The sequence below is a fragment of the Filicampus tigris genome, chromosome 11 (genome assembly GCF_054856515.1).
Source record: "Filicampus tigris isolate MCC_2025a chromosome 11, RoL_Ftig_1.0, whole genome shotgun sequence".
Taxonomy (NCBI): domain Eukaryota; kingdom Metazoa; phylum Chordata; class Actinopteri; order Syngnathiformes; family Syngnathidae; genus Filicampus; species Filicampus tigris.
In genome coordinates, this window is record NC_141227.1 from 15,214,776 (window position 1) to 15,228,452 (window position 13,677).

The window sequence follows — 13,677 nt, forward strand, 5'->3', positions numbered from 1 at the left end:
TACCTACTTACAACTTTGCATGCACGGATAATTACATTTTTTATGATTTAGTTTTACTTTTTCTCCACTTCCTTTTTTATAGGATGCACGTGGGATTGGTGGTGGCCTCGAGCGGATGACTGTAATTTAATAGTAAGTAGCAGGACTTTTGCATGTGTGCCTACGTGTGTGTTTGTTTCTAATCACTCTAGTGCCACCAAGCCACGGATATGAGAAAGGACAAAGCGACATGGGCACTGACATATGAGGAGGAGGACGACGACTGACAACTTTCTCCTCAAGGTTGTCTTCATTCACGTCGCATTACACTGACAGAGTCCACCAAACACACCGCTGGAAGCGCACCAAACACACTAAAGAGCTAATGGCAGCTAAAATGTGTATTTGTAGACATTCATTCCCAAGGAATCTGCCTAATTTGAGCAAAAAGCAGGATGTCATTGTTTATTTATGGATGCTCTTTCTTTCCACTTTCTCACTGGCTCACAGTCGGACATTTTCTCCCGTAGGCAACACAAAAGCAGCAACCTTGTGACGGCTTAATCATGCATACGGAAAAGTGACGGACTCAAATGGGAGGGACACGTCAACAACGTGAGAGTGTGTCAGCCGCTCACACACTTGTCTTTTTGTTCATCTTTCAAGGACGCCATCTATTCATTTCAACAGGCAGTGAATTGGGATTTTGGGGAGGGAAGAGCACACTGATTTGCCATGCCCAAGGGTTTGGGGGGGGGGGGGCGACGGTGGTTGGAGTCAAAAAATGAAAATACATAAAAAAAAGATGATGATTGGGGATTTTTTTTTAAAGAATCCCCCATGTAAGGAATGTTCTGGATGTTCTCTCTTCCATATCATTGCACACTGTCTCACTTTCTGCTTTTAAACTTTTTTTGTGCAATTTTTCTGATGGAGTCATCATTTTAAGTGCTACGTCAGCTCAAAGAAATAAAGCAGAGTTGGATGGTTAGAGAATTCAATTATATTCCGAGTGTACCTTGTAAAGATGAAAGTATCAGGACACCTGGCCGCGACAGGAAGTGGAAATAAAAGAAATGTAGACACCGAAGCACAGTCCCACAAAGATGGAAGCATAGAATTGTCCAAAACTGGTGGGATTCTTATCAGATGTATCCATCTACCCTATAATCTTTACAGGTGAACTTAATGTGGCTTTCTCTAAACTTTTGAATGCGCATGTCCAACTGTTCACAATTTCAGTACTTTTTGCACAAGTTGGTGTTCTGAAACAAGGAGCTGAACCACAAGTAGCTGTTTGATTCATGAATCAACTGATTCATTTCAAAGGAAACTCAGTGGTCACTTCCCTTTGAGAACAACCCTGTTTGAAGCTTCGCAATGGCGAGGTAATATTCATGATGTCGAAATGTGAACAGAATTCCGAAATTTCTCCCACGAGCAGACTACCCTGCAACTTTTTGGAAGTAGTGTATGTTTCATGCAGTGCTGGACTGGCCAACTGGCTTACAAGGCGGGTGCCCGGTGGGCCGGTGTTTTTTTTTGTGTGTTTTTTTTAAAAAGGGGGAGATGCGGTGCTATTTAATTATTATTTTCCTCCATTTTACTTCAAGAAACTGGCCCACAATTTAGAGGGAGCAACCCATTAATCAATTTACAATATAGACAGCAAACTGTACCAATCAACATCAATGGGAGAGCTGCTGGAAGCTAGGGGTGGTCAGGAATCTGGGTGGGCCAAAGTCAAAATGCCAGGACGGATTTTTGGGCCGGTTCAGCCCTAGTTCGATGTGGGAGTGGAGAATCATACATATGAAGTCACCAGAAGCTCAGAATCACACCTGCATCCTATATTCACTACCATCATATTCAACTACACTTGCAAATCAGCCTTTAACATCCAAATGAAGACAATTGGGGGTGACAGCAAACATTTTGAAAACATGAACTCAACATGTTTATAATTGGCTCTTTCGCAATGAATTAACAGAGTCATCACTCATGTCCGGACAGTTGGTTAGTTTTGTGGTCTCACATTAGAGTACACAGCTGACGTGCGAGTCATCCAAATGCAGATCCTTATCCGAAACGGAAAAAGAATGCAATGTGTTTAATTTGGTTGATCTTTATTGGTGTGGAATCAAGTGAGACAAACAAAGTCTCACATTTAAGAATATTAAAGTCTAAAATCTGCACAGGCAACAGCTGCGAGCGTGTTGTTTCTGAGAGCCAGAGCAAAGTGCAAATCTCTCCTCAGCACCTCCCCTTTTATTCAACAGATCTGGCGAACGGCTCGGTAAAGACGAGTGTAATTGTTGTGGGTGCGAGGGTAATCCTTTTTTGCTTTTCCAGCCAATTTCCCAACCCCCTGAAATGGCTTGGCAAAAGGAGTGGAGACGCTTTCAGCTGCTGGGATTGTGTGTAAGTCCATAAGAGGTGCATGAGGGGAACAGAGAGGGCCTCATTTAGACTTCTTGGGAACACTAGGATGAAGAAAGTGAAAGTGGAACGACCGCAGGATGAAGCATGGAGGTGAGGATAAAGACGGAACATGCATGGGAAATGGGCCGTTCCAGCCTGCACTGGTGTTTATGTGCACTAGACTGGGTAAGCCTCCCTTTATTTGCTGTTAGGATTAAGGGGACAGCTCCGACACATGCACATTCTCGGTCTTAACGCGTTGCCACGCTCACTCACGAGTGGCGGGTGGGGGATATCCGAGAGGGAGAGATGGGAAAGGGAAAAAAAAACAACAAAAAAAACGGCACACAACACTGCAAAAAATGATGAGCACATGCAACGGCTCACGCTGAAGGCTCCGCGGCGGGATCAGAAGCGGCGACAAAGACGGATTTTAATACGCCGAGTGCGACACTTTGAAGGCCGACACATGCTGATGACTCTTCAAGAAGGCTAGCGTGCGATTAGCGGCGGGATCAAGCAGAAACGTCATAGATTTTGACAGGCCGCTTTGTTCCTGTTTGGCAGTGCTGTTCGGATGTGGAAATATTAGCCAACACTTAAGCCTGGTTCACACATTGCTGATTTTTTAACATCTTTTAACCAATTTTTAAAATGTGACAGACCCTACACATCAAGAAAAAAATAGCATGTGTTGCTGCTGTTATAGTGCGTAGTGTACTTAAGATGACAAGCATACCACACACAAAATACATGTTCTATATCCATTTACTCTCAAAACTAGATGTATAAATTGACCTCTGAGAGGCAGCACCATGCACGGCGATCTAGTGCTGACACACAGTACACATAGACGAAGAAAAACAAGAAGCTTGGCTAACTGTGAGCTTATATGATAGCAGCATTGTAGATGCAAACTCAACTCGTCGTTTTTATTAAATGTGATTATTTGTGAGACACGTTCGACAAACACTCAACCAATTGCATTTGGTGTCCAACAACAAACACCAGTTCAGGAGGCTTCCTAATTGGCTACGGTTCTGTTTCACATTGCAGTCACGACACAATCAAATCTGTGCCTCGGCTAAACTCGGTTTTGACCATACATGCGGGGATTTGCCATTGGACATATTGAATATTTAATAGGTACACAGCAGTAGTCAGGCTACGTACCAATAGAAGGCACTAGCGGACTACTCCACCGCTGGTGGTGATCACTACATTACTTTACCTTGTAGATGAATACAAATATTTATAATAAAATAAGAATATTTAAAAAATAGGTATGTCTATTTTAAATGAGCAGAATAACTAGAATGCAGGGAATGACTAACATTGTTTCATTCATCTCTATTGTCTATTTTCATATGACATCAGTGCTGGAGTGCACAAAATCTTTACCTATTGAGTCTCTTTAAAAGCTTGACATGCACAGTAGCTTCTCTTCCATGCAATAGATAGGACCAAGGTGGGGCACAACATTCCAGCGGCCAATGTGACAAGGTCACTTCCAACTGTCAAAGCTTTGTTTCCGAAGACGTCTACATGTCGATGATCTCTCTCTAAGCATGCAGCACTAGACTCATTCAGGAGGTTAGAAAAATAAGCAGTAACAAGGAATATGTGTTAAGATCGTGTTGAGTCACTACTTGTTTAAGTGACAACTGCTGAATCTGGAGGGGCACGGCTCTATTTCGTTTTCCTAAAGAAGAATTTCCACTGGTTCGAAATTTATCGAGGAAAATCTGGATGTCTGAGCAGGTCAAACACTATCATAACAATACCAGCATCTGAATAAGTACTAACTCTAGTTGGCATTAAACTGGATTATTTGATTTAAAAAAAAAAAAAAAAAAAAAAAAGATCCCTGGAATGAGTGAGTCACTTGCCATGCAAAGTGGTTTAGCTGACAGACGCTGCAAGAGATTAAAGTACAGCAGGGTTGAAATAGGAAATTGCAAACACATGCATTTGGTTTTATCAGAAGCATTTTTGGCATTTGCCTCTTGAATATAATCAGGCCGTGTTGTCAGAAGGCAAGCCAGGATAATGTAAAGAAAAGAGGAAGTATTACATTAGACTGGTGACCTGGCACAAAGGAGCTTTTTGTGTCTTATGTAAATAAATAATAGGATTTCATGCAAAAACACTCATGGGTTATTTAGACGTTTATTTTTTTGCAGTGGTGTGGCATCGGGTCAAAGCAGGAACTTTTAAATGATCCTGATCTAGAGAGCAGATGCCATAATTGATCACTTATCACTTAACTTTGAAAAAGGCATGTCTGGACCGCCACATCATTTTATGAGCAAGTCAAATTCCATAATGCTCGCTGAAATCCGTCACAAAATTTCAAATTGTCATATGTTATACATAAGAGATAATGCGACCAGTAACAGTAACTTAAACTATTATTCTTGGCTTCTGATTTCAAAACTAGTGATCTATCAATTTGTTTTGTACTGGATATGTAATAACATGAGGAGTTCATGAAATATTTATGTATTTTTCGCAGTTATAATGGCCCTCCGAGGGAATCTATAACTACAATGTGACTCGTGACAAAAATAAATTTGACACCCCCAACATAAACGGTAATCCTAGAGCACTTCAAATGATTATAAACATCTTCAAATATTGCTGCACCCTTAAAATTACAGTATAGTAAGCGAAACAAAATATTTGGAAAATACCAAAGTGGTCTTTCTAAAAATGTAGATTAGTCCTCGTCAGAAAAACAAGACATTGTACTGAACAGACACTGAGAGATCTTGTGATCATAAACACAATTCTTTACTTGGAAAAATTGCTTACAAAATAACCCTTGGATAACGAGGCACATGCTGCTTGACCAGGATTTAAGAACAATACTGTATATATTGTTTGATTATATGTCAGAGTCTGTTCTAATGAATTTCTATCCAGTGTCACCTGTTGTTGAAAAATACTTCCGTCATTAACTTGTGTAATTTTTTTTCATTTCATAAGGCCAACACAGAAAGCCTCCCCTGCAGCTAACATTACCTTACAAGCTCGTCTAGCAAGGTCACCTCCAAATACAAAGTTAGCAAACAATGAAATCAGTTAATTTAATTCACTGTTCTTTGCCTGGGGACCTCAGACTATGATCACGACTGATTATATTACTAACTGATTAGACTGCGACGGATCTGTGGGTGGAGGCAGGCATAGTTGTCCTTTTGTCAACAACTACCATATAAGAAAGGATCACTGTCAAGTTTTACATCAGTAACTCGTATTTTCTTACGCTTTGAGCAGGGGCGTAGCCACAATTTTTTCAGTGGTCACACAATACCTCATTAAGGGGTGGCCATATGCACCACACACACATCATTCGCATTCTTGTAACCCCCGCTGTAATCAAGAAGTCATTGCTTTCATTTCATGAAATAAATTGCACACATACAGTATAGCAAACCATGGCCAACACACTCACAATATAAACAAGTCTAAGCAAAACGCAATATTTCGCTGAAAATGCCATTTAACTTTTGTGTAATATCACAAGTCTACTTCTACCTCATGCCCTGACTTGCTAGCTAACAACCAGAGTGACCAACCCTTTACTGACAGCCAACATCATTTTGCATACTGTGATCGATGGCGAGGCAAGAGCAGCTTTATTTATATAGCGCATTTCATACGCAAGTTAACTCATTGTTCTTCACATAACTAAAAGAACAACATTAAAAAGCATTTACAAAGTTAAAGGCAGTTATGATTATCTTCTAAAAAGCACAGCGGCACAAAAATCTATTCTTTTTTCACAGTTCTACTCAGTTTTGTTCCTGCTTCTATTAAAAGTGTGCGGGCCAAGACTGGTAAATGTGTACATTTCATTTCATGAAACGGTGGCAGTGGTTGGTATGATAAACAATGAATTCATCATGTTTATTTGATATGGTGTAGTAATGTAAAGTAATGGTGTTAGTTGACATTGACTGTAACAATCAAATGATTCATTTAAAGTGGAAATCAACCAAAACATATTTTTCTCAAAAATATGTTCCCAGCAGGCCCATTAGTTGAATCAAGGCATTCTGATAAATATTGCGTTTGTGACATATGAGTTAATTTTAGCCAGCTCTGGGGGCGGCCATTTTGTCACTTCTGTGGACTGAAAATGACATCACAACTGCGCCCTGAGCAGTTGTGATGTCATTTTCAGTCCACAGAAGTGACAAAATGGCCGCCCCCGGAGATGGCTGGAAACGGATGGATTAACTTTTATTCCACAAACGCAATATTTATCAGAATGCCTTGTTTCAACTAGTGGGCTTGCATAGAACATATTCTTGAACAAAATATGTTTGGGTTGCCTTCCACTTTAAAGTGTATTCTTTAAATATGCAGTTACTAGAAAATAAATTGTGGTATTTATCATCAAGGGGTCTAAGAATACTCCATCCATGGGAAAATGGCAGAAAACTCACAGGTATCAAAATCTTCCCCTCGATGTGGGAGAGGCCAGTGGGGTGGCCAGAGAGTGAAGAGGGGTAGCCATGACCGCCATGTAGCTCCGCCCCTGGCTGTGAGCATTGTCAAGATTTAATTAGCTGCAAAATACTTGAACATCTAAAAGTGAAAGTCTGCACAAGGTCTTCTTGCCAATACACAAAGCAGACATTCATCAGTGGCCCTGGCTCGCTTTGACCATGACTACAGTGATCAACTGCTCCCGAGGTGGCTCATCACACTGACAGCGGAGGCAGCTCAAGGGTCTTTTGTGCACTGATTTTTGTTTAGTTACTTGACTTTTGCAGCACTAGAGCATCACCCCCGTGTACACCAGACACGTACACGCTTCAAAACACACTCGTGACCTACATATTAAACACAAACACACACACAGAAAGCAGCAAGTCTTTCAATTAAGATTCCAAACAGCCTCTGTTCCATCTCCTTGTGGGGCTAATCCTAAGTACAGAGGTTAAAGAAGGTTGTGTCCTCCAAATAGGAAGAAGACAAAGGATAGTTTCTTCTATAGTGATGGACATTACACAGATGTTTTTCGAGAACTGTTGCTTGGATTTGCAGTTGATCCTAGGGTACTCTGAGGGTACTTAAAATTAGAATTTTGGGGAAAATAAGCCTCTAAAGTCACACAATATTTCTAAATTCAAACTGCTTTCATGCAGAATGTATTTTTTTTTCCCCTTACATTTTACATGAAGAATAGTTCTTTTCAAACTTGCGCGGCTCTAAAAACGAAGGTCTGAGCCGAGACTTGAAACTCGGACTTTGACCTCTCCCCCATTATGGTCATTCAAATTGAAAGACTTTTGTTTATATGTCTTAGTAATAAAATTAGTTGATTTCTTATCACAAATCACAGAAAATGATTTCTAAAATGTGTCTTAAAGGCCAGGAAAAGATTATACTGAATCTATTTCTGTTATTTCCCAGGGGAACCTTGAAAGGCTTGTATTCGACATGAGAGGTTCCAAATTAGATGTTTCAAAACCACACTGTTAGACGTTTTGGGGTTTTTTTTGTCTCTGAGGCACTCCTTCCGCATGCAGATATGAACACCTACACATTGCACGCTCTGCCAACATGTTCAAATAAAAGTGAGAAGACAGTAGGTCGCTAGATTGTAAACCTCTGCCAATACCGGGCAGCCCTGAAGCAGTCTCTTTGGACACAAATGTTGAAATATTTAAATGTAAGTTACTTCAGTGCAATTGAACATGAACTATGATTTCTTAAATAGTGAAAGCAAAAGAACTAACGAGCTACTATCAAGTGGTAATTGTGCCAACGAGGAAAACGTTTTGCTCGGTATCTTTGAAAATGTGAGTCTTTTTGCGAGAGAGTTTTGATCACGCGATGGTACAACCGGACTTGAGTGAAGTTTCCTTTATCTAAACGGATCATGCTAGCCTCTCGTCCTACTTCCATCAATCACAAACCCAAGGAGAGAACACTCACGCACACACACACATGCACGCATGAGAAATGGGATGGTGAGGAAAAAAAAAAAGAAGTCTATGATGGATATCTTAGCCTCCTCCTATCACATCTGCCAGTTATAACGTCATATACAAGCTGTCCATGTTGACTTTATTTTCAAGATTACTGTCACTGCACCATAAAAACATTCAGGAATTAATATTTTCTTTCGAGGGAGCTTAAAAAAAAAAAAATGTGAACTTGACTTGAACTTTGGAAGTGAAGTTACCTTTTATAAAAAAAAAAAAGAAGGTATTTTAACTTCTAATTATATTACATTCCTTCCAGATGGAATTAGATGCCAACATTTTTTAGAGCAAAAATAATTAAGGTGGCATTACTCGATTGATTGGTAGTAAAATCGCTCGATTGTGTGTATTTGATTGGTTGATGAATCGGATCTGAAAGCAATAAAGGCAAAATACAGTTTATAACTTGGAGCACAACTCGTTTGCTGTCTCAAAAAACAACAACATAATTACAGATATGGGAACTTGAGCGACAGCCACAAAGACCACCAAAAAGCAGCCCCTATGGTTCAAAGCAGTATAACACTGGGATGGAAACAGGCGCTCAGATCATTCAGTTATACAACTAATCAATTAATTGATTGTTGATTTGGATTCAGGCCTCTAGACCACAAATGTGGCTTAGGTATTTGCAATTGGACTGCAGAGTAAACGACCCAAATGCATCTTCCCTGTCAATGTAAGCATGGAATTAGTATTACGAGGACAGCAGAGGCTGGTTATTTTTCGACCGGGTGGGGCAATGGTTAGCACAGCTGCCTAATTTTATTTATTTTTTGTCAAGTGGTTGCACAAAACAAATTAATTTGGACCCATATATTTTTTTAAGTAGATGTATAGTCTAAAAATATATATGTATATATAAATATATCCATAAAAAATGTATAGCCAGATAATTTTATGCCGTGCAACCACTTGATGAAATAATATTGAGTAAATTCAACAAAAAAATTTTTCAATGTACCCACCGCCCTAAATGAAGACAAACAGATGGTCGGATTCTCAGTTGCCAGAAAATGTGCCCTGGAATGAACGTTTCACATGTAATTTTATAATTACTGTATGCACAGTTATATAAAAGTATGTGCGAAAAGTGAGTACATTCAACAGAATTTTTTTTCAGTGAGTTTAGAGGTTATTTAAAAAAACACACACACACTTGGGACACCATGCTTAACGACCCTGACAAAATGCAGGTCCCAAAGTCAGTCCAATTGGGAACCTTTGGCATGCACCCATTAAAATACGGTCTAAATGTTACGTTACGCAGTGCACAAAACATTTTTAATAATTGCCGGCGCCAACCACTGGAATAATATTGATAACCATGCAGTAATCTGTATTTGAGGAGGCACTACACTTTATCCATCTATCCATCTTTTATAACAATCAATCGCGTTACGGTTTCATGTATCCACAAAATGTAAAAACAGGTTCTGGGGTCGTTAAAAAAAATAGTTTATTTTTAAACTCAGAATTAGCAATACATCTAAATTAAGCATTTAGCTACATGATGTGGCCATGTGGATCTCATTAGAAGGAGGTTCACGTAGGGGCCATACAGTACACAAATGAAAGGCCTTACCAAGGACTACGATGTACCATCCATAACCCTCCTGTAATGAGTGTGCTTTGACAACACATTTACACCACCCCGGTCTCTCCATCCTTGCCCAGTTTTAGGAGCCTTTGGGGGGCTCAGGAAGGGAGGCGGGGGGTGGGGGTGGTATTTAGCTGCCGAGGATTAATGCAACTCTCATTGCTCATCTAATCCTCGTGTCAAGCGCCTGTCAAAACAAGAGCTTTCACATGAACTTGCAAAAAGCTCCACTTCAATCGCACACGCGTGCATATATGTACACAGGAGGAACATGAAGGCCATGGCATACTTATTGAACCGAGGCCCTGTGCTGACTCCCCACATAAAATGCTAGCCTGAGACTAAGATCTTTGTAATACAGAGGATGAGATAACATTGCCAAATGGGAGCAACAGTTCAAATCCACATTCCTAATTCACCCTTTGCTAACTCTTTCAGCCAATAACATTGACCTTTAGCAAGTAATGACTCCTCTCCATTGACTATTTCTCCCCAATTGCTTGTCTTTAGGAGGCATATCAAGAAACCATATTTTCTCACTTCGCCTAGCAGAATGAAATACAATTAATTCAAGTCAAAACCAAAACATTTTGTATGCTAATAATTGTCGGAGACTTTACATTGAATTGATTTATTCAAAATGATTTTTCCATTCCATTTGGCTGGATGTGTGACATCACAATAAGCGCTGTTTACTTTGCTATTAACTTCAGATTTAAATCAATGAATAAAACTTGAACTTCACTATGCTTGAATGCTTGTGAATAATGATGTCATGACTACAGTTGGAGAGATAAAAAAAAAAAAAAAAAAAAAAAAAGTTGTTTTCCAGTAAAGGGTAATCTAATTAGTATTTTAAATAAATCAAAATAATACGAGGCCACTTTCCAACAGTAAAATCTGGCACATTATTATGTACTCAGCTGTTAGGGTTGTTCACTCAGTCTAGCACAAGATCGAAGATCTTAAACTTTTCCTACAAACACAAAAGGCCATTTCCCTCAGAAATTCTCACAGGTGTAGCATATCACTATGCTCATTAGACCGCATGATTATTGCCCAGGTGTGCCTCAGGCTGGCCACAATGAAAGGCTACTCGAAAATGTGCGGTTTTATCACAAAGCACAATGTCACAGATGTCGTACGTTTTGTGGCAGCGTGCAATTGGCAATGCTGACTGCAGGAATGTCCACAAGAGTTGTTGCCTATGAATCGAACATTCATTTCTCTACCATCAGTCGTCTCAAAAGGCGTTTCAGACGATTTGCCAGTACATTCGATGCATCACAACCACCGACCACTTGTGTCCACACCAGCCCAGATCCTCCACATCCAGCAGCTTCATGCGCAAGATCGGGTGAAACCAGACACCCAGACAGCAGAATTCTGACAATTACTCTCCAAGTGTTTTGTTTGTCAATGCATTTCAAGCATCCAAGATGAATACAGTCAAATGTGTGATGCGTTTCAGGACATGAGGGTTAGAGAGGGAAAAGGGGGGTGATTTCATGACTGAAACAAGCCCCCAGGCTTCTCCAGATGTCTCATCTGAATAAATGAGTCCCTTTAATCAATAAGTTATCTGCCCTCTGTGAAGAGAGAAGTTTCCGTGATACCAACACTGCTAAAGACAAGCTCATGCACGCACGCTAATGACGGAAGCTAGTGCTTTATAATCAAGTTAACATTTTATGAAATGTATATAATGGAAACTCAAAGATTCATAAATGTATCATGTTGGAAAATTATATATAGTTATTTTCACAAGATTACACAGTCTACCTTTTGATTAATTGACATGCTCTTGAAGTCATTAGCAAGCAAAGCATGGAACTGACTCGCATACACAGAAGGCAAACAAAAGGTTTATGACAGTAGACAGGAAGACGAGAACAAAAATCTGCAGAAGTCAAACAGAATATCCAGCGTGGCGCTAATCAAAAGTGCATCGACTTGCCTCGGCTCCCTTACCTAGAGCAATCCAGATAAATCGAAAGGAAGATAAATCACTTAGAAATTTGGAAAACAAAGAGCAAGCAAGCAGTAGCAAGATAAATGAGACAGAAAAGTTGAAGATGTTGCCATCACGATAACAAAATGAGGCGGGTGAATGCAAGAAATTCTTGGTTTGGTGTGTGTCTGACTGTCTGCTTGTGAGTTAAACATTGCTCTTAAGTTAATTGTAGATTGCCTTTAAATAGCTCAATTAGGTGTCATAGGAAAATATGTAGACGGACGGATAGCTTGTTTAGGACACTTGGGCTGTGATTAAAAAAAATCATCATGAGCCGTGTGTGTCTCAGAATATTCAACTAACGATTCTTGAAGCTGTACTGCAGCATAATCACTTCTTATTCTAAATTAGTTAGGTGAAAGTATAAATTAAACTCCATTAAAAATGTTTAATTGATTCATCGTTGCACTTTTAAAACTTTGTAATACTCTGGGGGTGTTACTAAGCAGGTTTTGGAGGTTCGCATCTGGGACCTCTAAACTATTTACATTTCCATCAGAAGACACATGCTAGCAACATTTGGTGATTTCCCCCCAAAAAAACAATTCAGTACTCAGAATAATATTAAAGAAGAAGGAAAATTAAAAACTAAGTGGTCCAGAAGAAGAACTGTTGTTTCCCATAATTCTACCCATTATTGAGCAAAGAAATCTAGTTAAATTTCAAGTTAAATTTTGACATTTCTACATGTTGTTACTTTTCTATGTTGGTACTTAAAGTCAACCTGTAAATACAAGGAGTTTAATTGATTTTCCTTCGCCACCAAGTTGCAGTGACTCGGTGAAGACTTGCATGAAATCGACTATGCCAATGTGAGAGTGAAGGTGAAACTATTTGTCCCACACGGCAGTTGTCAACCTTGACAATGTTCTGGTTTAAGCGTTTGAACACATTTCATAAGCCACCTTGTAGCTTCAGCTCAAACGTTGCCACCATTTAATTCACCTTCACTTTGTTGGGAAAGATTCTTCCAAATACTTTGTACATTTTTTTCCCCTACGTGTCACCATGAAGAAAGTGCCTTTGGGTTTTTATGACATCTGCCAGTGGAACAGAGTTGAGGTACAAACAAATGAAGACAGTTAACCTCAATTCATTGCGGGGGATATCCACTCACAATAAGCAAAAATCTGCCATATAGACTCTATAAAATCATCTTTTCATAGTTTCACCCATCACACTTTAAACACATTTAAGCATATTAAAACACTCTTACAAATTGCAAACCTATGTGAACACTTAAAAAATAGTTAACATAAAATGGAGAGAAAATACTGATTAGTGCCTTTAAGAGGCGGGACCTGTAGGGATGGCGTGTGATGTCTGCCACCTGAAGTGAGGTTGGACGTTTGGCTTAAGCTATGGCGAGACTTCGTGTGAGTGTCTGCGCGTGAGGTGTGCTCTCCCAGAATTCAATAAACTGAAAAATGCATTGGTGACTTTGGCTTTCCTTTCCCCACACACAAGGGCATTAATAAAAACCAAAATGAAAAAACAATTGCTATAGACCACAGATTTCGGCAATAAAGCAGGGATTTCTCAGTACCTACTTTCCGTAGAATAATCTGTGATGTAACACTGTATTCTGTGCTGTTCAGGCTCAAAAAGCCAGCAGGTGCAAAAGGAGAAGGGTGGGGGGCGTTCCCCGACAATGGCTCGGA

At 39.7% G+C, this 13,677-nt stretch overlaps 1 protein-coding gene across 1 annotated transcript in view; it reads left to right on the forward strand.

Moving 5' to 3' along the window:
* Window positions 1–2,425: 2,425 nt before the first annotated feature.
* Window positions 2,426–13,677, forward strand: part of plek (pleckstrin) — a 38,534-nt gene continuing 27,282 nt past the window's right edge. Inside the window, exon 1 of the mRNA XM_086044651.1 lies at window positions 2,426–2,511. Coding sequence (XP_085900777.1) covers window positions 2,506–2,511 — 6 coding nt within the window. The 5' untranslated portion in view covers window positions 2,426–2,505. The remainder of the gene's footprint in view (window positions 2,512–13,677) is intronic.